Below are 25,441 nucleotides of genomic sequence, written 5' to 3' on the forward strand. Positions count from 1 at the left end.
TTGAACGGGAGCTTACAAATCACCTCAACAAATAAGTAAGAGACATTTTGCAGAAATGTCCATTTATATAAAGAGAGGAACTGGGTTAATTGTAAAATCTTCACTTAGTGCTGCCAGGCTTTTAGAAGCCGAGGTGATTAACCTTTGAGCCTGTAATTATGTGCATTTAAGCAAATATTCATATTTGCATATAATAGCCATGCAATATATTCCTGCTGAAAAAACAAATACATGTGAGATAAAAATATGTACCTTCTCAAAATCACTTATTGCCAAGGGAATTTTAAGATGCTTATACATATGTAAACATATATATATAGATAGATATTATAAATCATAAATACCATCAGATATTATTTGGTTTTAGTAGAAAAAAGTTACAAGAATTCTAATATTTTGGGGAAAGCAACAGCAATATCCAATAATATAAAGAAAATTTTCAAGTCAAGAAATACCTGAAGTGGGGGAGCCCTCAGGGATCAGCTTTGTTTAATACAAGTTGATATCTCTAATGCAAAAATCTGAAATCTGAAATGCTCCAAAATATGAAACTATTTTTTGAGCACTGAAACGACACTCAAAGGAAATGCTCATTGGGGAATTTCAGATTTTTGATGTTCAACCTGTGAGTATAATGCAAATATTTAAAAATCCAAAACAATCTGGAATCTGAAACACTTCTAGTCCCAAGCATTTCAGACAAGGGATACGCAACGTGTATCAGCAGCAGCTCTTGGAAAACGTGGTGAGTATCATAGGAGATACTAAATAGAAAAGGACAAAGCACTTAAAAGTGCTAGGAAAAAAACTAGGCTATTGATCGGATATATATTAAAAAGCTATCCATTTAAAGAAGAACAACAGAGAAAATCACAGTGATATTTAAGGACTGGGGGCTGAGGCCAACAATCTAATGACAGTGCAGTGTCTGTAAAACTGAAAGAATATCACGACCAGATGCAAGGCTTTCTCTTTGTATATATTCTGCTTCTTCCCTTGAATATTTATTTTTCAGTATGGTTTGTGCCCATTGGCTATAAAACACAGGAGTAGAAGGAACTGATTTTTATAGTAACAAAGGATCATCAGGATTTCATTAAGTATCATTGCTTTTAAGAAATTTCAAAAGAGATATATCCCTTGACACTGTTAAGTGATTAAAAGTAGCTTGCTGAAATGATTAATAGCAACTTAGGTAAAAATTCCTATTCTTACTTTATTTATTTGAACAATAATCAAGAGGCTGGGTATTTTGGGTTTGAATTAATAGATAATTTCTTCAATTTTTCATTTTAGCTTTCTATTGCACTGAGGGTATAATGCTAGCTTGTGAGATTAACTAACATTAGCTAATTACCATATTCTAATCTAGCCCAAAGGGTAATTCATTTAAGTTTTAAAAAATTATACACACATAGATACTTGGGAGCCTGATTGGAATCTTAAGAGATTCTGTTTAACTCTCGGTTTCTCTAGCTCAGTACAACTGACATTTTAGGCTGGACAGTTCTCAGCTGTGGAGAGCTGTCCTATGAGGATGTTCAGCAGCATCTCTGTCCACTAGATATCAGCAGCACCCTCCACACTTCTCAGCTGTGACAACCAAAAATGCCTCCAGACACTGCCAAATGTTCCTGGGTGAAGGAGACGTGCAAAATGCCCCCAAATGACCACTGCTAATGTTTTGCATTATGGAAACATAATGCCCTTGCACAGACTTGGGGGGCAAAGAAAGTCCTACGGGAATGCCTCCCCATCACTTTTTAAATTTAATTTTAATTTTTATAAGCTGATACATAAACTGTTTTAGATACAAAGTAGTTCTACAAAGCTTATATGGGGGGGGGGGAAGGTTCCACCCTTAACCCAGAATCTTTTCTTACAGCAGTGCTGTCTATACAACTCTGTGCAATGATAGAAATGTTCAGTGTCTGTACTGTCCAATATAGTTGCCGCTAGCCTGTCGGTTCTGCCCAGAGGGGACTTCCTGAATCTCCTGGCTGGGCAGGTGTTAGAAACCTGGCAGCCAGTCAGGGAGAAGGCTGGGTTGGTGGGATACCGGTGATCCTGGAAGTGCAACACACAACTGCACTTCTTCCTCCTGGGCTTAGGACGGCACTCTCGCCCTCGGCCGTGCTTGGTGTCCTTGGTCTAGGTCTGCTGGTCCACCTGTCCAGAGAGTAAGCTTCAGGCTTCTGATGGAATGAGGAAGAGGTAGCTGATTGGGGGTTCGCTGCTTTGTGTGTGTGTGTGTACATATTCCAATAAAACTTAGTTTATAAAAATAGGCGGTAGGCCAGATCTGGCCTGTGCTCTTTGTTGTCTCCTGTCAACAGTTTTTTATACAAACTTTTAAACCAATTTTCCAGTGTCACCACTCCCTTCCCTAGGCATGACACTGTGCACACACTCTGCATGTCTCCCTCTTAGCTGGGCCATCCCCTCCTGGCCCTTCCTCAGAGTCCTAGCAGTACCAGGCCTGGAGCATTGAGTCTTGGCCATTCAGTGGCTCAGAGTGACAAAGACAGTGAGGACAGGAGGGAGTATGGTTTGGGACCCTTGATCTTGTAGGGAGCAGATGGGACATGTTCTCCCAAAGCCAACCTACTGACCTCATGTGGCCCCAACTCCCTCATGAGCAGGTGGGCTGGAAGGAGGACAGGTCCCTCTGAGCTGGACAAGTCCCTCTGAGCACTCCTTGAAGAGGGAAGTGGCTGGTCCACTGCAGTTGGAGTTGTCTGAACTTCAAGTGTGGGATACTTACCACTGTTTTTGTTTTTTGGCCTAGACTCCACCCTAACTCAGGGATAAATGGGCACCCATCAGCACCAGCTGATATAAATAAAAATGGATTATCAAAACACAAAGGCAGTGGTACTGTAAGGCTGAACAAGCCGACCATATCAGAAAAGGATCCACACCTAAACTGAAGTGACACCAATGAGTTAGGTCGACTAAACATTCGCAAGGTCCTCCACTGGACTTGGTTAGATCACTGCCCAGAATGCCACTGGTCATCATGGTCCCCTTCTAACTACTCTTGGCTTTGGCCACCCACACCATCGTCAGGATCAGTGAATACAAGGATTTTTCAAAAAAGATACTTGGCAGGGTGTGTAAGGCTAGGATCGTCATGCAAACATGCCAAGAGGAACAGAAGTGAGTGAGGGCAGAATTTATTGTATCACGTGGGCCGGTTCTCTACAGTCCTGGTCGCACATAAGAATCACCTGGGAAGCTTTAAAAAAAAAATCCATTCCAGAGCAATTGAAACAGAATCTCTGGGGGGTGCCAGGCATCAACTGACAAGCTCCCTGGGTTATCTGAGTTACTGTGCAGGGACCCCTATTTTAGGCCAACTTTCTGACTTTCCCTTCCGCCCAGCCAGCTTTGTTTTTCTTGTTCTGGGGCCCATCCCTATTTTTATGGCTACTGAAATGATGATGTTGTGAATGACTATATACTGTGTATTTTTATGATTACATACTCTTTAAAATTTTAAAAACCCTGTTTCTTACTCTCTGTGAAGTAAGCTCTTGCAACCTTCCAGCTCCAAAAATCTGTGATTCTGGAAAGCTGTGAAAAATGAGACCCACAAAATTGTGCCTTGTATAACGTGCACCAAGAAATCTACTGGGAGCAGTAACATCAGCACGTAGGAATACTCTTTTCTGTTTGTCTTACCCCTTCCACTACGGTAATTCGTTTAGCATTCACTTTTCTCCCCTTCTTTTATACAATTATGTTGGCTACAGTATACTGAACTTGTCCTCTCAATTAACCTCTGTCTGGAAAATGATATGGGTAATGGAAATTCCCAGAGAATGAGTTTCCACTGCCACATTCCCCTCTCAATAACTTTTTTTACTTTGTTCTTATCTGCAAATCTGCTTTAATAACAAAAAACTTGCTTTTTTAGCCTTGAATCCTCATCAGTCAACCATTTCTATGGCTTATATAATTTTGCTCTTGCAATATTACCTGTTAACTCACTTAAAACAGAGAACTGTTGAATATATTTGTAATGCTTAGGCCAGAAACACAAGGCTGCTTACATCAGAAGAGATCAACTCACTGCCCACAGAACAAAGACCCAGGCTGAACAAAAGCTCCATCCAGCCTTCCCCGGCACACATGGATGTCACTGCCATTGTGGATTCTAAAGAGTAAAGATAGACCTAATCTTTTTTCATAAAGCTGCCTGACTGGGGGAAAGAGTTGACTATTGAGATTAGCCTTGTAATGACAATGCCTCTACTTAGCAAGCAGAATTTAGGACAGCACCTTCAAGTTCCATGGGCTAAGAAGCAGGAACATGTCAGAACTCACTGTGGCCGTTATCTGCAAAGCAGCAAATCCTCATTATGTCCTCAGTTGCTCTCCTGGCCAGAGTTCTGTGTCGGCTTTCTTGGGCGGTAAAAAGTAAAAACATTAAATAGAAAAAACTCCTGTCTTTGAAGTACTTACTATTGAAGACACAGATGCAGAAACAGAAAGCTCTATAGTCAGGACAACCTGATAGATGTTCAGAGAATATGTCAATTAACTAAGCATCTTCACCAAAGACAAGATGGGATGCAAGTGTGTTGTAAAGAGTAAGTTATCAGGTTTGAATTTTCAGGTATGGCAAGTACCTTACACGTCGTCAGTCAGCTGGCCATTTGCCCAAAGAAGTACCAGCCGCTTTAACTTGCTGGGGACATCATGGCTGGAGGATGAATCTGGGTCTGGGGTCTCTGTTTTGGGTTGGGCCCAGCCTGGAGTTGCAGAGGACCTTGAACAAATTCTTAAAATTCAAGGGATGGGCCAGATACCTATTTCCATGGGATCTGGAAAAACCCAGAGTAAATAGAACTTTTCTAGGAATACCACGGGTGAGAATGGGCCCCCAGAAAAACCTCAATGATCCTAAACTTACCCAGTTCAGTAGCTGGGTCCTGGGACCAGCCCTGGCCATATCTGGACTAGTCCTGGCTGGGATTAAACTAACCCTTTAATACTTAGGGCAGGAGGATGTAGGGGGTGTCTAAATAATTAGATAAAATTCTGAGATATCAACGTAGGTTTTCTGATCTGCTTTTGTGAACAAAAAAATCCAAAAGCTACTTATAAAAATTAATATTTAATTAAAGTTACCAATTTCAAGCCTAATTTTCCCCGTTCTGTTAATAAATCTAGCAAATGTTAACAATTATTTTTATTTTTTAGAGACAGGGTCTTGCTCTGTCACCTAGGATGGAGTGCAGTGGCACAATCATAGCTCACTGCAGCCTCGAACTCCTGGGCTCAAGAGATGCTCATGCCTCAGCCTCCCAAGTAGTTGGGACTACAGATGTGCACCACCATGCCTGGCTAATTTTTATATTTTTATTTTGTGGAAACTGGGTCTCACTATGTTGCCCAGGCTGGTCTCAAACTCCTGACCTCAAGTGATCCTTCTGCGTTGGCCTCTCAAAGTGTTGGGATTACAGGTGCAAGCCACCATGCCTGGCCTAACAATTATTTTTAAAGGGGTTTTGTAGTTTAATTAATTCCCCTTAACATCTTAAATTGCACTTAAACATTTAATGCATTATCTTTTTAAGTAGTTTAGTGGTCTAGGTAATAAACAAAACCTTTAAAGTACTTAACTCTCGTCAATCTAATCAATTAAACATATAAATATAGTAAATATTAAATTCTCCTAAATGTTTCAATGTTATAAAATTACTAAAACTTTACTCTCATACCTCTCAACTTAAAAGTACAAATCTAAATCAATTCTAAACTGCATTTTAAAATTGGAATCACAAGGTTGACCTCTTGTTCTAATAGGTCAGATCCTCTAAAACACAACAAATTCTTAAAATACCAAATGTGAACAAACTGTTTTTGAATCTAACATAAAAATGTTCATATAAGTCTAAATTTTTCTGGGATTAAATACCCATCCACTAAGGAGATAATTATGTCATTCCCAACAGTTTGGGGTTGCTTTTCTAGCTGACTGAGTCACAGGGACAGTGATTTTGGCCAGGAGGTGTCCCAACAAGAAGGCACAAGTAGGGCCCTTTTATGGCTGCCATAACAGGGATTCCAGAACTTACAAGGGTTGTTCACACTGCCCACCTCCCTGGACTTCAATCATTACCTAATTCCTCTCTACTGACAGATTTCTGCAACCCCCCTCAGACTGTGCCTAATTTCCATCACTGCTTCATAGGCTCTGCATGTCTCCTCTGTTTCCTTTAAGATATTTGCATTTTACTTGGTTGGAGTCTACCTCCAACAAAATCTCTCTCGAGGCTTTGCCACCTCCCAACTGACAACCAGGCATGCTTGGGTTAATGGAAGAAGAGAAGCCAGTTGAACTTGGAAGGCCCAGCTATTAGAAGTATCCCGCTGGAATGTAGTGCTAAAGGGGAACCCCAAACCAGCTGGGCAACTGAAGAGAGAAGCAGGTTTAGGAAAGACAGAGGCCAAAGCTGCTCATAACACAGCTCTCCAAATCGTTGGACTTCAAGGGATCTTGGAAAGCAATTTCCTTTACTGGCTTTGGCCCCATAGCATGGCCCAGCCTCACATAGTATAGCTTTAGCCACCCAGAGGGAGTCCACCTTTTCTTTCCCAATGTCAGTTCTCAATGCCAACATGACATCCCGAGCACAGCCTGGACTCATCGACTACAGCTAGGGAGGTAGGACTGGGTTATTCTGTGTGAATGGGGAAGGAGGCTCTCAACAAAGGGAACTAGAAAGGGAATACCTTAGTTGGCCACAGTATTCAGTGACCAGTGCTGAATGGGCACCACTTACACTCAGATCACTGCTTAAATGCTTCAGTTGTAGCTGTTTCTCTTAAACAGCTAAATTACATTTCTCATTTATTAATACATTGTTTGAATGTCTTTTGAATCAGAAAAGAATACTTTTCAAAAATAAAATCTTATTTACATGAAAGCTGTGTGGTAAGAAATCTGTGAGACCCAATTTCTTGGAAATGTACAGGAAATGAACAGAAGGCAATAGCCTAAGGATGTAGGTGTGACTTCAGCCTTGCAGTTCTTTGAGCTGAAAAGCATTTTTTTTTTTTTTTTTTTACCTCTCAATTTCAGAAAGTTACTCTTTTCTTTTGAGGTCCAGGGGAGAAAAATCTACTTGCAATTTCCTACAAGAAATATTTCAGATAAGCACTACATTAGGATCAGACTAAGATGACATACATTTTAGAACTTTCAAAATCCTACATACACTCTGCATAATACGTTATGTATGCAAAAGCAGAAGAATACATCTGAAAACATACAGTCATTTCTTCCAAAGGAGGTTTATCTACATGTTTCCAGAAGTTTTAGGTTTGAAATGCCAGTGAATCTTAGCATGTATGAGGACAATTATTGCTCTGCTCAAGTCACTAAAAATCCTTAGGCTTTGAAGGTTTAATCAATAGTGTTTCGATAAACAGAATCAGCCTCATATTACAAGTTTTACAAAGCAGGTTGAGTACATTCCCCCCCCCCAGAGTCTCCTAACATGCTACATAATTTTTATTACATCTATTGTTTATCTGCCTCTGCTGGCTAGGATACAATTTCACCAGGGCAGGGACTTTTGTCTGTGTTGTTTACAGATGTATTCTGAGCTCACAGAGCCTGGCGTGGAGCAGGCACTCTATAAGTTGGCTGCAGGAACAGCTGGTTAAATTTAGGCGTGATATAAATTCCTCATGACCTAAAGATTACAGGTCTGTGTTGATGCCAACAACTGCCATAAGGATCCACTGCAGCTGCTGTGGCAGGACTTTGCTTATGCCCAAGCATCAGTATGAAAATAGGAACGCGGGCACACAGGATGTAGCCCCCTCTTCCCGAGTAGGTGGCTTTGTCTTCCAGAGTGCTAGTACTCCAGCTTCCGACCCTCCCCACTTCCATTCTCACTTACAGACATTTTTACAATCGCTATAAACTTATGGAGTTGTTCTTGGTAAGTCAGCAGTCTACACGGCTCACAATGGGCCTCACCACCTATAATAGAATCTAGTCGTCAAGTTCTGTCATAAACAAACAACTGCATCTGCGTCCTCAGAGCTTTACTGAGTCTCTCACTGAACTGGCTTTGGGTTTGACAGGTGGATTCCTGGTCACTAACGCACATTAAAAGTACAGCTTTAAGGTACCTACTTTAGGAGTAGAGAAACATTTGTCTGATATTTTATCTAGCATATGACAGCTTTTGTATATTCTACATAAAAATCTGGCAATATTTACTCAGTGGGCTCTACAGGTAAAACACCCCCCAAAACTATCCCCTGAAAATGGCTAAAAATATGTTCATGTTTCTCCAATGTAAAAAATTTTTCAAATATCCAAAAGTGTTCAATAGAACAAGGGTGTTAACATCCTTATACCTAAATATTTTGTCTTATTTCTAAAATCTACATATGTATAATCATTTATCTAAATGTATACATATGAGAATATGTATATGTAATAGAATCTTTGTATAGTTTTTTTTTTCTGAATCACTTGAAATTAATTTGTGGCACCTTCTAAGAATAATTCATATAAATTCCATGTATGTGACTGAGATGGGAACATGTTCACCAATCAAGCATCTTGAATTCTTATCTCAGGAAGGTAGGTGCTTTTTTGTAGTATTAGGAGAGGCCCCTGATATTGGGAGGCCCTAGGAAGCCACCAAATCCAGTTAATGTTGGAGCCACCTGTGTGCATTTGAATCCTTACTATTAGCTCTGTGGTCAGGGCAAGTGGCTTGTGGGCTCTGATGATGGCAGTGGCAATGGTGATAATGATGATAATAATAAGAGCAGCAAATTCTTAGTGGTCCTTCCTGTGTGCCAGGATCTACCATTCGAAATTCTTTCCCTATATGTTACTCATTTCGTCCCACAACCATCCTGGCCCTGTACTTGGTTGGTCACCTTAGCTACGCTCGAGCTGCACTTCCCGGATTCTCCTTCCCTGCAGGACTATTAGGGTTGGCACGTGAGGTGGGAGGTTGGAGCTAGGCTGGGGCTGATCTGCTGGCTCACTTTGTTGGCACAAGGCCACTCCCTGGGCTCGGAGCTCCTCCAGCTCTCACTGGATCTCTGATTTTGGCTTTCTCTGGTCCTGAGCAGGTACATTTTAAGGCCATGGCAAAGGGTGCCAGCTCGCCTTTAATCCTGACAGCCCAGCTGATCTGGGGAGGTCTCAGGCCCCGCACCACATGCAGTCTTCCCTGCCAGCTCCCCCTAATGATGGGAAGGAAGCTGCAATGTGAAGATCTTGGAGGAGATCATTCCAGGCAGAGAGAACAGCCAATGCAAAGGTCCAAAGGCAGGAATGAGTGTGCTACATCCGAGGAACAGATAGCAGGCCAATATGGAAGCAGCCCAATGAGCAAGGTAGGAGAGAATGATAGATAAATAAAGCCAGACAGGTAAGCAGCAACCAGCTGATTAAAGCCTTAGGGCTTGGTAAGATCTGGAAAAGACTGTAATGGCCATGGGAAGTCGTTGGAGAGTCTTCATCTTGAAAGAAACATGATCTCACGCATCTTTTATGATAATGTACATAAACATATGCACACAAATGGTCTAGATCCTCAGTGTGCAAGATGAAGTGTAATAAAACAAAGCTCAGGTCAATGTTTGCTTTATTCTTTCCAACCACTGTCACCTTCTGCGCCTCCTCGTGCAGAAAATCGTGTGCTTCACCACACAAACAGCAAGTCTTTCTCTGCTTCCCGAAAACAAGTCTCACCCTTGTGCACTGTTGGTGGGAATGTAAAATGGTGCAGCTTTTAGGGAAAACGGTATGGCAGTTCCTCTCCCCCCAAAATTAAATACAACTACTTGAAGATACAGGTATCTGTGCACCCGAGCTCGCAGCAGCAGTATTCAAGATAGCCAAAAGGTGGAGGCAACTTAGGTGTCAACTGATGAATGAATGGCTAAGCAAAATGGATCATATTCATCTAACAGAATATTATGCAGCCTTGAAAGGGAAGAAAGGTCTGACACATGCTACAATATTTGCCCTCTACTTCAAATCCCTTCTGTATCTAATTGTTTTTTATTAATCTTATTGCATGGTATACGTCTTTGTTAACCTCTTTAATCTTTTTCTTTTTAAATGTGAAATCTACTTTAAATACAAAAAAAGAAAATAGATAACATAGCCATTATTCCCAATATTTTTTTGACTAGATACTTCTCCCTCCTCCTTCCATATAAATAGAATAATTAACATGTTCATTTAGGGGAAGGAAGTCCTGGGGCAGGGAGGAAGGGCCTTTTCTCCTGTTTCTGTCTGCCCTGTCTCTTCACCTGCGTGCCGCTACACAAATGTTCAATTTGTGAAATTCACTAAGCTGTATATTTATGACAGGCACTTTTCTGTATGTGAATAATTTATAGTATTTTTCAATAAAAGTAAACAAAAACACATAAAGAGGACCTACTATGTTTAAAATATGATGTCGGTTTGGTTCTATGGGAAGTGGAAAGGGTCATAAAAGTTCTTGACTTCATAAAGCTGTGTAGCATCGAGCATCAAAGCAAATTTCCACAGTGCATTTTCCAGAAGGATCTCGGGCAGCTCCTGATGCCAGTAACTCCCCACTCGCCTCCCTGCCTTTCCTCTTGAATCAGGCAATGCCAAGGAAGGGGAGGTAAGTTTCAGGAAGGGGATAGCTTTCTATCCACCTTCTCAGATTTGGGTAAAAAACATTTCCAAATTCTTATAAGGGGCTCAGTAGCTCCCAGAAAAAACATCTCAGCTTTTCTCCTCCAGAGGAATTAAAATGGGAGGAGGAGGTCCCTGAAATATGGACTGTTAAGTCAATGGAGCAGGACTAGGAAGTAAAATGCAATCTGTATTTCAAGAAAGCAACTAAAAACTACCCAGCCAAGATTTTCTTCAATGTGTAACTTCATCCAACTGAACAAAAAAAAAATTTATCTTGAAAGTTAGAGTTGAAAATGGCACTTACAGAACATATACTGCTAAAGAGAATGTGAACATAAAGATGTACTCTCAACTGCCCCTCTGCCCACGACTTAACTATCTTAATTTTGCTAAGGACTAAAACACAAATTTTTACATTGTTAAGTAACTTAACAAGACCTGCAGGTACAGATCTCATACTAGCGCAGAAGGCTGTCTCTGCAGTGACTCAGTTGAACAGGAACCTGTTCAAATGGCTGTTACCAAGAATTCTAAGGGGGCAATTTGTCATTTCTGTCCACATTAATTTAATTCCTCCACATATTACTGTTTTGAACAAAGGCCTGCATTCCTGAGTCCCAAGATACAAATCTTTTTTCTACTCTTTCACACTTTGATGCGCCAACTTCAAAAGCTAGCACCTGTACAGATTTTATAACCATTTAAATGCAAGGATCTTCTTTGAAATATTCTTTCCACGGTTCCTTTGAGCAGAACTCTGGCCAAGCTTTCATACTGTGTTCTTTCACTTATATCACTAGAGGGATCCAGAGGGAAAAAAGTACTCTAATTACTGCAAAAAGGAAGAAGTCACTTCAGAAACAGTCACATTCATTTTGGTCTTTTAGTATAAACAAAATTCTTTGCATTTCATTAACTTTTACTTGGTGCAACTGTATTATATTTTGCATAAAGAATTGGCAGTCTTCAAACACAAAATTTTTCTCACATTTCAAAAGGGATTATTGAGCAAATGCTAGCAGTTTACTGGATACATTACTTAGTTCCTTGTGTGCATGGTTCAAAAGGAAATCTGAAAATTATCTAGTTCGGATAAATAGTAAGCATCTCAAGGTGACCTTTCTGACTTGAGAACTATGGCCTGGTTGCACTTTGAACCAGTTATCTTACATGTGCCAACTTCTCATTTTGTTTCCTGGTATGTGGATTACAGTTCTAGTGTTTAAAGCCAAAACCAACAAAAATTATGAAACTTTACCTGTGATTCAAGTAACCACAATCCATACCTCTAACAGCAACATCCCCCAACTTGCTATCGACTTTGTCTTTTCAGATAGCCAAATGTGCAAACTGAGATGCCAGAGGTGGAGGTTTTTCAGAAGAATAAAGCCCTATGTGCCTGGAACGGATTTACCTGTTACTTCAAGAAAGCGTGGGTCTGGAAGCATTTCTCAGGTAAGACCAGGTGTAGGATGTTCTGTAATCTACATGCTAAATTTTGAATTCTAGTGTATAATTAATCATCTCTATTGAGTTTGGGACAATCACCAGAAGGATGAGAGGGGAAAGGGGGCTGGTGAGCCAAGGTGTTCACCAGGGAAGGACTAGGTCAATCTACTGTGTGTCAAATGTATTCACTGACTCCTTCCCAAGCTTGGTGAAATGAGAAGCTCTTAAGGCGTCACTTACTCCTTAAAATGTTTAAGGGGAAGTCATTTTTCAGGTCCTCACAGAATTTTAACAACCTACTGCCCAGCAGTAAAGGGTGGAATAGTAGAAGGCAGGGAGGCACCAGAGGGAAGAGAACAGATATCTTCCCTACCGAATGTCAATATATTGTATTTCACAATTTTCAGATAGGTGGGTTTTCCTGAAGTTCCTCTGTGGGAGTGAAGAATGCATTGGTAAAACCACCCTGAGTATTGAGGGAGCAGATTCAGGAATCTTTAAGAACTAGCTCCCTAGGTTATAAGCTCACGCGAAATCCCCAGGAATCCTGGAAGTCTTGCGGATGCTCAGAGGTTGATAGCAGAGGCACCTATAAGAATCAGGAATGTGTCTGTGTAAGCACGTGGCCCTGACAGCAAAATGGAAACAACCAATGGGAAGAGCCTTCCATGCCGCCTCTGTCACTTAGATCCAGTATGGCCACCTTGACTACAGAAGTCATGCATCTCTCCTTTTCCCAAGCTCATCTCTCTGTGACAGGTACGATGGCTTCTGGCAGAGTTACCTGGTTTGTTTCTCTGTCCTGCAAACAGACAGACAGACAGACAGACATGCCCATACCTGCAGAAGGATCTTGTTCCCGTCGTGGTCCTCCGTCTGCCAGCGCCCCTCACTGATGGGGCTGCAGGGGTTGGGCAGGAGAGGCACGAGCTCCCCGATGTCCCTTACTCGGAACTCCAGCACGGAGGAGTCGGTGGGGACCGGGCTCTGGTCACAGGGCAGCCTTTTCAGGGAGAACTGGATGTCCACGTCCAGATTAGAGAAAACAGGGAAGATGCAGAAGTCCGTTTTCCTCTGGCTGGGGGTCCGCCGGAGAATCAGCTCGTAGAACCGCTGGCTGTCGGCATAGTTGTCGTGGCTACAGTAGATGGTGAAGCGCACGATCTCCTTGCCATAGTGCACGGGCCGGATGGCCCACAGCGGCGTCCCGGGGGCCAGCGTGAAGAAGTCCTGGCTGCAGGGCAGGTAGGGCAGGAACCGGCCCTGCACGCGCTCCGTGTGGTGGTGGCGCCAGGGCGGCCGCTGCAGCGTGCGGTGCAGCTGCAGGATCTGCTCCTCGCCGTACTCCTCCTGCAGGAACAGCACCACGGCCAGCGCGGGCTGCGCGCCCTTGGGGGCCTTCCGCCGCCGCCTGCACGCGCGCCTCTCGGACACCCGGAACAGCGGCAGGTCGGGGTGGATCCACGCCAAGACCTTGTCGATGGCCTCCTGCAGGGCTTGGGACTCCCCTGGGTCTGCGATTATGTGGATGCTGACCAGGAAAGGGTCCTGCGCCTCTTCCACGGAAAGCTCACCTGGGAGCACACAAAAAAATGAATGCATGAATGAATAAATAAAATATGATTTATTTCACTACAGTGTCATATTATGACATGTCTGGCCTTGGCAGGAAGAGATGCCAAATTCTAACTGAACTGACTTCATAATCTATGATTTTCAGATCCCAAATGAACGAGTAAAAACCACTAGGGCAGCACCCTAGCAACCAGAGACAAAGGGCCCATCGCTACCAAAGCTGCCCGAGCTGGACAGTGTTAAGAAAACCTTGGCCCTGTATTTCACCAGGCTGAGTGGCACAGGGAACATCTGACTTTCTGTTCGTCTGTTAGACAACAGAAAGTCAAGTCCCATAATCTGGAAGGGACAGCAGGCCCATTCGAGAAGATCCTGTAGCATCACATGCACACTATCTAGTATTTCCTGAAATAACTGCAGTGCCTCACCCCACCAATGTTCCCTATACCAGTGCACTCCTCTGGTTTGCTTATTTCGTGGGTTTATTTTGTTCATTCATTTAACAGACACTTAGGGGCTTCTTCCTATACGCCTGATGCTGAGGGAGGGCTGGGCACACAGCCCAGGACAAGAGAGAGGTGCTTGTCCCCTGGAGGTAAGCCGTAATTGGCAGGTCAAGCTCCGGCTGGTGAGGTGTCCCACAACATGCCCCCTATGGGTGGGGGTGGGGGGAATGGTGATGATCATCTTGCTACTGGAGATGGGGGGGGGGACGACGACAACCCGGTGGCAAGCACAGTGTTCTTGCTGTTGGAGCTTAATGGGGGCTGATGTTAGGGGTGGAAGGGAAGCAAAGTGAGACCAGGACTGCCCATGTAAGGCTGCCTTTGGGGTCTCTTGCCGGGCCAGGTCTACCCAGAAGCCCACATATTCTGCATGTGGGTTACCTTCCCTAAGTCCTCTAGCAGAACACCTGAAAGTGTGAAGTTGTTTAACTTGGCAACAGTTTCTCAGGCAGTGACTATTTGCTGGCCACACTGGCATATTTCTAACTCACATAACCATACCTTACTCTTTTAAAAGATTGCTCTATTTGCATTTTATATAAGTTTCAGGACTAATCTAACAGAAATCTAGACATCTTGAGGCCAACTGTGACTCAGAGGGCTAGATTCATCTAGAATCTAGACCTGTGTTCATACACATGTCTCACAGTGTCCACTAGGGGTGCCAGGCAAACAGTGATCAGATGATCAACTGCATTGGAGGAGTGTGGTGTGCTTTTAGGAACCACTACCTCAAACAAGTCAAAGGATGAAAGGTAATGTTTTTGAGGTAGGTAAACTAGACATTCCTAGTGGGCCCACAAGTTCATTTTGCCATGTGCACCTGTAATAACATGGTTTTAATTTCATCAGATCAAAACCTGCCTGAATTTTCATCCCAACTCTGATATCTTACTTCAAAACAGTTGAGTTTGTTGTTATCTTCTCTCCCATTCACTCATTCATTCACACATTTGTTGAGCAATCAACTTGTAACAGGCACTGGTAAGACAAGGAAGCTGGTACCACCAAGGACTGTGGGAACATGTTTACATACTTTGGCATGACAGTGCTCCCTTTAGAGTTATGCAATGTACAACCTGCACAACCACAGGCAGTGGCCCTCTAAAGAACCATAAGCCACATTTGAGAACTCCATAATTTAGTTGGGAAGCATGGGTATAAAAAATTAAAATCCAGTCTGATATATGCCTATAAGGAATACAACAGAATAGTATCTTGGGGTGGGGGTTAGATTCTAAAGTCACTATGAGGTAAAGATCACCTACAGACAATATCACCACTGAAAGTCCCCTGAATTTCCCATAAAGTACCGGATGGCACTGACTTGCAACAAGTCAAGCCACATAGATGTTTCTTTGGTTGAACACCAGATGAAATAACTGGCTTGCTGCAGGGCACTGCATAGAAGAATAGTCCATTTCTTTAAACATTGGACCCCCACTCAGCAAACCATGTCCTTTACTCTACAAGGGGTTTCTAGGAGCCTGAGAGGCTTCTGGAATCTAAGGATGACTAAGGTAAGAGCAGAGTCAAGTTTCAGTTCTCCAACAATCATGGAGCAGAATGGCAGGTGGAATTATTTACACTGGCCTCCCTCTCTCCTTTCCTCCCTCTGGCTGAGCATGTACTCCCAAACTCATATGAGTTGCATGTGAGCACAATGCAACTCTGACTTCCTACCACACGACAAACGAAGGAGCAACTCTTTCTCCTGAGGGCTTCTGAGAAGGCTTTTTGGAGGTCTGAAAGGGTCAATGGCATCTCACACGTATGATACCCTTAAGTGTGGAAGAGATCGCTGCAGGAAGAGGAATACTGTTTACAACAGCACAGACAGAACTGTGCAAAAACAAGCACATTTGGAAGGAGGCAGTGAATAATTCTGCAACATGGCAACAGATGCAGCCAGAAAAATGGATTGGAGTCAAGTTGTATGGGGCCTCAGCTCAATCCAGTGGTTGATAAGGGGCAAGGAAAGGTTTTAATAAAGGAATGTCAGGATCGAGTCAGGGGAAGCTGGCTACAAGCACAGTAAAAAGTTAGAAGAGTAGTGAAGGGCGGACAGGCTGTAACAAGGGTTTGGCAGTGTAGGAGATTACATTAGTGGCTCCAGCTCTTTATCCTCCTCTGTATCCTCACTTTCTGCCATGTGACTTTGTAGTTCCTCCCACTAAATGGGTGAAGTGTTATTTCCTCACCTTTGATTTTGGATTAGACCCCATGCCTAGCTTTGGCCAGTAGAAGAGACAGCAGAGACATGTGCTTTGGCTTCCCTCTTTGCACTTCTGACATTCCATGAGGAGAACCGTGCTCGGGCTAGCCCACTGGTCCAAGGAAGGGGATGAGACAGACATGAAGCAGAGCCGTCCTGGCTAGTCCCAGTCTAGATCAGCCAACCCTCAAACACCCGAAGACACGTGGTAAGAACCACCCAGGTGAGTGTGGTCTAGATCAGCTGACCCAAGACACACAGGAGCTAATACACGGCTGCTGTTTCAAGCCCCTGAGCCTGGGGCTAGTTGTTACACAGCAGTACTTACAGATGCAGTCAGTCAGTGGGCAAACAGAAGAGGCATGGGTTCACAGGCTCTTTAGGAGGCACATGTGATGATGGGGCTGGGGGCCCACAGGCCTGGTGGGTGAGGCATGAGAAAAGTAGCAGAGGGGTGCACCTTGATGTTTCCAGCTTGAGCAACTGGTCTGATGTGATATTTGACTAAAACAGACAGTGGAGGAAGAAAGGCAGGTTTGTGGGGAACGATAAGGAGTTCCACTTCGGCCTTGGCTTGAGATGCCCAGATGACTTCCAAGAAAGACATCCTTTGGCAATTGGATTGTTTTGTTGCTCAGGTAAAGGACTGAATTTAAGGATGGACCAGTTACTTTCCAACTATATTCTTGCTTTTATGCAGTTATCTCATAAGTGTATGCCCCCACATCAATCTAAATCATGAAAACTCATCATGATAGCTTAGAAAACAATTGAAACTCAGGGATTATTCTGGCCCTTCGCTTTGCTCTTTCCACCTGCCTGGCTTCTGTCCATGTTGCTGGACGTTAACACCACAATCAGCAGAAGTGCAGCTGAAGCAAAAGTGGTGATGATGAAAACCAGTGAAATTTTCCGCCAGTCAGTAACTTCAGTAAAGGTTGGAGAAGATACCACAATCACCGAAAATGGAGATTTCACTTTCCCATAGCGCCCTGAACTCCCAACAGTACAGACAAGTGACTTAGCTAAACATTAACAAATGCTCGATATAAATGGAAAAGGATAGGAAAGCTTTGAACAATCTGGGGATAAAGAAATTTACCTGAGAAAATTATAGATGATTTCTGTGAGGGGAAAAACAGACACGCAGAGTGAAAGGGGTGTTTTGGACAAGAAGTTGTCAGAGCAATCAGGTTCCTGCATGCAGCCAGGTACACGGGTGACATGTTAGCTCACATGTGTGCCTTCTTGGCATTCTACATGTATGTACTTATTTAATCCTCACTGCAACCCCAAAGGGGGTGCTATAATTATTCCCATTCTACACAGCAGGAAATTGAGGCACAGAGAGGCGAAGCAGCCTGCCAAGGGCACACAGAGTACGGGCACTAACTCCAGCATGTGAGGTCTGTGTGCCCACTCCACACAGGGCTCTGCAGACAGGTGTGCTGTGCCAGTCTCGCAGCAGCAGGGCCGGCTGCCATCCTCCATCCACGTGGCCACGTGCTCTGTCGTGCCTCCTGCACTGTCCTCCCGCCTCATTCTGACTGGCTGCCTTCCCAGCCACCAGTCAATAGCTTCACGTCTTGGACACTCACTTGCATCTCTTTCCTCTGGCCCTGGGTCTCGGAGGAAGAATGAGCCAGAAACTGCCTCCCTCTTGGCACACGCTCAGCTCTTTACATCTCAGCACTGCCCTCGAGGGCAACTCGAACAGGCCGGCACCACAGGTGGGTGCACTAGTGAAAGAAACGCAGAACAGTGGCCCAAGAAAGCCCACAGCTGGGCGCGGGAGGCCTGGGTGTGAACAGGCCCAGGACAAGGTAGCTTCTGAGCCCCCCAGCAGAGCTGTCGGGCAGATTCAGCCCTCTGCCACCTCTATCAGTCACACAAAGGTCCCCCTGAGAGCAGGGACAAAGGCCATGCTGCATGGAAGCCTGCAGGGATGAGTGAATGTTTACAGTGCTGCAGAAGGGCAAGATGCCCAGCCTTGGAGTGAGGGGTGGGCTGAAAGGCACTCGACCAACCGCCAGCTCGCCTGGCAGCTCAGGAGCAGCCAAAAGCCAGCGAGCCAGGAAGACGAAGACCCCCGCGCTCCCTGTGCACTGCGTGAACCACGTCGATGGAAGTGGCTAAAATCCTGCCCCAGAAGAGCCGAGCAGAATGAGCAGTGGCATTGGTATGCTCCAGCCATCGCTCACGTATCTCCACCGCACGTGACCCTATGCCACACAGGCTCAAAGGACCACAGAACGCAGCTCCACACTGTCATCGGGTGCTAGGGTTACACACGCTCCCGGGAAACTGGCCTCTGCCGAGCAGGATAGGACACCAAGCATTTGAGGGGAAGGAGTGAAGGAGTGAAAATGTGAATAATTAATTGTCACGAAAAGCCTCTACGCCTCCCTGGAGAAGCAGAGACAATGCGACTGTGGGATGTGCTCTGCCTTTATCATATCTGTTACACAGCTCCTCAAAGGACCTCAGACAGCACCTGTGGAATTAGGGTGAAACTCAGACCAAAACCAGACCCAGCGTGGGACAGGCCGCTCCAAGGTTGGTTAGAGGATGGGAGTTGCTCACATGATGTTCACAAGCCTTTCAAATTAGTCTGTGCTTCCCCAAAGGAGGAGAAAGATTCTTTCTCCAGGGATTATAAACCATTAGATTTTCCTTTGGTAACATAAAACAAAAACAATGTTAAGGAAAGCAGCACAAGTTCAGGCCTTCTCTGAGGCAGAAAGTGCACTATTAGCCTGTGTATTTGTTACATTTTTTCCCCCATATTTCACCTGTCCTCTATTTCCCTTTGTTGGGCACTTAAATATAATAGAAAGATAATTTAGATAATAGCAACCACTTATTATGCTCTTACTATTGTCCTAAAAGCTTTACATATCCCATCTCATTTAATCTTTAAAACAACACTGTGACAGAGGTGTATTCTCCCCATTCAGCAGGTGAAATGCAAACTGCCCTGCTCAAGGCCATCCAGCTGGGGAACAGCAGGGGCTGTCTGAACCCCAGATCCGAGCTCCTCACCAGCTGCTCTCTCACCTCCCAAGTCCACCCTCCTTCTAATGATCCTGTTGGGTTTTTGCCCCAAACCTCAGCCTGCTTGGCTGGGGCTCTGAAAGCATGGCTTAGCTCCTTCAGCCAGCGTGGGTGGGCTGTCCCGCTGCAAATGCACTGACCACTTCGCCTGGGGGTGGAGTCGGGGGACATCCTAAGCCAGAGTCTTTTGGAGGACAGGGCAGTCCCAAATGCTGATAGACTTCCAGATGCCGGACCTCCTGTTTGGCGACCTCAATGCTTCCTGCACCAGGACCCCTCACCGCCACTCTCTGCAGCCCAGGGCTCCACACCAGCCTTGCCTGTGCTGTCTCCTGCTGTCTGGTGCCCGCTAGACTTCTCCTCCCAGAACTGGCAAACTGGTGTGTCCCCAAGAGCACCCACTCACCAATGGTGGGTATGTCTCTCATTCCAAAGGGACTTCCTGGACAAGTCTCAGGATATGACAAGCTCAGATACCCCTTTCTAGAATTTTTGGGCAATGACTGATATCACTGTCATTTTATTCCCAGTTTGTCACTGGCAATTTGTAATTCTGTTGCAATCATTATTTAATCAAGGAATGTCTACTCATCACCTACCAGGTGCCAGGCACTATAGGATACAGGGTGAAAAAAACAGTCTCTGCCTTCATCGAGCTTATAATCTAGTGCTGGGACGAAAACAAACAAACATGTCGGATGAAGTTGGGTAGCTAAGCGCCAAGGACACTTCACTGAACAAACCCATGTTCAACGTGGGTATAGTAAGAGGTTTCCAAGGCAGCAGCCATAACTATTTACAGTCAACTGAATAAACTGCCATGCACCATTCTAGCGCCAAACTCACTGCCAACACCTCAGTGTCCCGTGAGCCCCCAGGGGGCTAACAGACTCTGAACAAGGGAACCTCCAGCCTGTTGCGGGCTATTCGGTTTAGAGAATCTGGCCCTGGAGCCTGGCTTGAGAGCCTGTCTCCTCACACTCAGGAGGTTGAATAAACTCCTTCTTTGCATTTCTAAAGCCCCACTCAGCTTGGGGGCTAGGACAGCAGTCTGCCAACCAGGCCCACATGACCCAGTGGCAGAAAACCCAGGTGAGACTGTAGGTCAGACACACAACACAGACACGTCCAGGGCACAGGCTGACAGTGTGAGTAAAGATCAGGTCAGAAGCTCCAGAGTGACAGGAAAAAGCTCCGGAGTGACAATGAACACAAAACCCCCAGAGAGGGCCACCCTCCCCCCACTGTGTTGCACGGCCTCCCGGGAATGCCAGAAATAAATGCCCTGGGAAAGGGGCCTCCAAATTCCTTCCCAGGAGACTCTATTCATCCGTAATGTAATGAACAACCTGCCTTCCTCTCTTTTTTTCACAGTTTTTAAAGCCAATTCTTTGAAACTTTGAACCAATTAAAAAATTGTAAGCAACCCCCTCACCCTGCTAATATTTAAGATAAAATCTTAGAATTTCTTAATTCTGAGCAATTTTATAATTTTGACAAGGCCTTTGGTCAGCCTGCAGCTTTTGGGCTGTGAAATGGGCAAGGCTGGTCCCAGTGCCAGCTCCCACATGAAGTTGCAATTAGATGCAGGGTTGAGAATAGTGAATTGTAGTGGCAGCGAGGTGACATGTAGGACTTTCAATACAGGGAATCCAAACCATGTTCGAAATACAGATAATAAGGTTCTCCTCCCTTGGCCTGAATTCACAGAACTTTCCTGGAATGGAGGCACTGAACATAGACTGAAATAGTTAAGCCAAACTTGAATTTTCACTGGGCAGAGGAGGACCATCAGGAATCTTTCTGGTTCTTAGGCCCTCTCAAGCTTTTGTAAGAAGGATGCCTTTGCAAATAACTGCAGTTATTTGCCCTTTCAGTTTTCATCATCTGCTGCAGAAACAATGTTAGGGGCATGAATGTCTGATCTGTATTCCTGAGCTTATTCTGAAACCAGGACACTATTAAGAAAGAAATAATATGGAAAGTAATGCAAATATTTTAGATACCCTACATTTTTCCCCTCTTGGAGATGGGACACCCATTTTACTTTAAATGTATTTGAGGTCCATCATCCCGAAACATGCCCACCTGTGATGGGAGGACAAGAGGGAAGCAAAAGCCAGACATTAACCAGAGAGTGACAAAGAAACTTTAAATTCTGACACAGCCTGACACAAATCCGGGAGAGGACCAGGACGTTGATACATAATTAGTCTGAGGAGCTATAAATGCAGCTAGAAATGCTTAAACATATCCAGCACACTTCTTAGGACTATCCTTAGGACTATCAGGATTTGAAAGTTTATGCGATGGTAACATGGGTAGCACACGCCCTGATGCAGCATGCTTAACGACATACTAAGGCTCCTCTGTACACAAACTTGAGGGTTCAAAATGTCGTGAGAGACTATAGCATTTTATACAGAATTCTTTCTTCCCCTCAGTAATTTTAATTCTTTCTAAACTATATTATATACTTGTCATTTTCATGTGTAGAAAAGTCATCCTGATATTGTCAGGAGCTCAGTAAAATAAATATTGTAGACTTGGAGATGACACAGCAGGGCTTGGAAACAAGAGGAAGAGAATTAGTATTCATCTTAAGAAATATTAATAGAAGAAAGCTACCAAAACAGAACAAAATGAAAAAAGACAAAAGAAGAGGAAGATGGCCAAAACCTGTCGGAAGGATTCATGCATCCGGGAACCCCAGGCTTCTCAGTCTTACGCCAGGGCTAGGGGAGGCTTCCGCACAACTGCATTAATGAAGATTTGTTTTAAAAACGGACTGATTCCAGCAGACACTGGGAAATCAGATGAACAATGATTAGCACCGTTCTAAGACACTATGTACGTGAGTATAAAATACATCCTGAACGCTGTAGTAGAAAAATCGGCGACAAAATCTGGCATTGGCTTTGCTCATGATCAAATTAACAATGTAGGAAATGGAGCCTGGGGACTTGGTGGTTTGGCCTAAAACTCGGTGAAATATTCCAAGGCTTCGCCAATTTCAATATGACACTGACAAGTGTCTGGTCCTTGTTTCCAAGTCTCCTTAGAAAATATGTACCCGGGGGCCCATTTGGAGAACACACTCACTGGACATGACTAGAAAGTTAAGGACAAATGAGACTGTCACTCCTGCCTCCTCGTTTTTATGGATGGGGCCGGGCGACTTGCCCATGTCAATGGCAGTGCTAAAAAGAGCACAAACATCTCCAAATCCCCAGCTCAGTGCAGGGCTCTTCCCTTTGCACTCCAGCTGTGCCTGGCCCTCAAGCGCCCACTCCCACTAAAGGCCCTGAGGACTGCAAAGCAGAAGGAGACATAGCTCGTCTATCTTCAGGAAACTTACAATCTAATTGAGAAAGCAAGACATTCACACGTGACAAATATAAGAAAAATGCAAACCAGAGAGGATACATTCTAAATGATGCAGAGGATGAAAAGCAGAGATAATGACTAAGTTTTCCTTTCCCGAGATTTTCTCACCACCTTGTGGCCCTCCACCTGCAGAGTCTGGGCTGTTCGTTGCTTCAGGGAGGATGGTGGTAGATAAACCCTGTAATCAAGTTTCTGAATTTTGTTTTTCAATGCATAGCAGAGGAAATAGTCTTGAAAGGCAAAGCTCTCCATTGTAAAAGCTGGGATTTTTGGAAACAGAAAAAACTTTCTGAACCAAGAAAGGCAAAAAACCTAGAGCCAGAGGGTTTACACCACGAACCAGAGGACAGAAGGACGTGTGAGGCTGCAAGGGTGGCTTTTCTAGCTCTGAAGGTGTCAAGTCTGTGACACTGATGAGAGGACGAAAACTGGAAGGGACCTGAACCAAGTCTGTAGCCCAGAAGGTTTCTGAGAAAGGGTCCTGGACCGAACTTCTACTGAGGTGAGCCCTGCAGGGGCGGAACCCCCCCAACCTCCCCCACGGAGCAGGACTGTGCCTTCGCTTGCCAGGGAGGTGAGCGTGGCAGTTCAAGAGTGAAATTCGGCTCAAGTATAGAGAAATACAGCAGTTCTGCTTTATACCTGATGGGAAATTCATACTCATCATAGCAGGAGGTTCTTATAGAAGTTCTCAGTGGATGGTAGAAAGTGTTACAACTTAATTGATGGTGACCCCGTAAGCATGCCGTACCACAGAGGGACCTCCAGTGTCTCAGGCCAGCTTGTCAGGCCAGCTTGTGACCCTACACACTTCAGCCTCACTATCCTCTTGGAAACAAGAAGAAGAGAATTAATATTCATATTAAATATTGAAAGCCTAAAGCAGTGAAATATTAAATATGGAATCGTACAGAAAGCCCAATTCTCCCCATAATCAACAAAGGAAAGACTTCTTGCAATTATTCTTGTTACAAAAAGGAAAATCCATCTCCCAAGCACAGGTACAACAGCTCAGCTTCACTACCTTTTTGTGCCAACGATAACATCAGAAGACATCGGGGTCAGATCAAAATAAAACGGGGAGTGGGAGTACATGGAACATTCCTTCCCTTCCATAACCAGAATAGGATTATTCTGGTTGGAATAGGATTGCCGTCAATACCAACTTCCAATGAGAAAAACAGAAAAGACTTCAACCTGTGGGTCTCTGAAGCCTGAAAGTCTCCCATTTATAACCTACTCCATACAGCAATTTTTGTTCATTGTCATTGCTTAAAATATCTATCGGTGTACATATCTATACGGACAATCTTCTTCTTTATACATGAAATCATAATTTTTGTGAGACCAGAGCACTCTCACCCATGCCTGTGGGTCACTGAAATGTTGCTTTTGGAGGATAACCTGGCAACAGGGATCAGAAACTTTAAAAAAAATACACACACTTTTTTTACCCCCAGCAATTCCAAATGTAGTTTATCTTAGTAATGAAGGATAGGCACAATGACCTAGTACAAAGATGTTCTTAGGAATGCTGTTTATAATAGTGAAAAAAATGAACACAACCTACAGGACCAACAATAGGGCGCTGGTGAGTACAGAACAGCACAGAAATGCAGTGGACACTGTATGGACACTCAAACTATTGTGCCAGTGAATTTCCTGATGTATGAAGATGTTCACAACATAGTGAGAAAATTATACTATAAAACAATACATACGCTACCATTTTTGGTAAATTATTACCAAGAATTCTATATATGTAGAATTATATTATAGATTCTCAGGAAAAAAAAATCTATAAAGGCAGACGCGACACCAAATTATAAATACTGGTTGTTTCTGGATAGTAGGATTCTGGGTTTTCTTCTTTTTGCTAATTTGTATTTTCTGATTTTTCTACAATGACTATGTACTATTTGGGTAATAAAAATTATTTTAAAAATGAGAAAAGCACCAGGCATATCAAGGGCAAGAGTAGTGGCAGCTCCTCACTTTTGTTCTCTCCCTGCAGGGGGTGGAGGGTGTCCAAGTTCCACCCTGGGACCTTGGGAGACCAGATGTCCCTGAAGTACCACTTCAGCTTCTCAGGGAGGAAAAAAATACAGTCACGAGCAGTCCGCCTCCATTTTTCTCTCATATCCTGGATAGAAATCAACACCCCCTGTGTCGTTGAAGTCACACAATTAAAACTTATCTTTGAAGCCAGAAGGGCTACACCATATTTTTTTGGAAACGGATGTCAGTGTAGCAGAGCATCAGAAGAGTCGTCTGTGTAGTGTATTGTGCTCACAGTCTGATTTCCTGATGCGTATCGTTTTGGTTATTGCTTTTTTTCTTATCAACTGTCAAATAGTAATGCTGTCTAGTGTTTCGGGCTCCCATTCAGAGGATTCTGGCTATGCAGACCCCGCGCCATCCGGGAACAGTCTAAATGCACTCTCACGTCCAGCTTCAGTAGCTCCATTCATCTCAGGTTTTGTCTGCTACCTCCATGGTGCCGTAGGTAAGGCTGCCACCTGCTTCTCAGACGAACCCAAAACAGACACCTCTAGCTTGCCTCATAAAGGACACAGTCTGTGTTTT

At 44.1% G+C, this 25,441-nt stretch overlaps 1 protein-coding gene across 4 annotated transcripts in view; it reads right to left on the reverse strand.

Annotated features, from left to right (window-relative positions):
- FAM124A (family with sequence similarity 124 member A) overlaps nucleotides 1–25,441 on the reverse strand; it is a 66,867-nt gene that overhangs the window by 25,541 nt on the left and 15,885 nt on the right. For 3 of the 4 annotated variants that reach the window (XM_076009441.1, XM_076009440.1, XM_020290382.2), the window contains exon 3: nucleotides 12,959–13,692. In XM_076009441.1, the coding sequence (XP_075865556.1) occupies nucleotides 12,959–13,692 (734 nt within the window). Of the gene's footprint in view, nucleotides 1–7,798; nucleotides 9,752–12,958; nucleotides 13,693–25,441 lie in introns of those variants that run through there. The other variant, XM_076009439.1, reaches the window with a different exon arrangement.

This window comes from Microcebus murinus, chromosome 13 (assembly GCF_040939455.1).
Source record: "Microcebus murinus isolate Inina chromosome 13, M.murinus_Inina_mat1.0, whole genome shotgun sequence".
In the NCBI taxonomy this organism is placed as follows: domain Eukaryota; kingdom Metazoa; phylum Chordata; class Mammalia; order Primates; family Cheirogaleidae; genus Microcebus; species Microcebus murinus.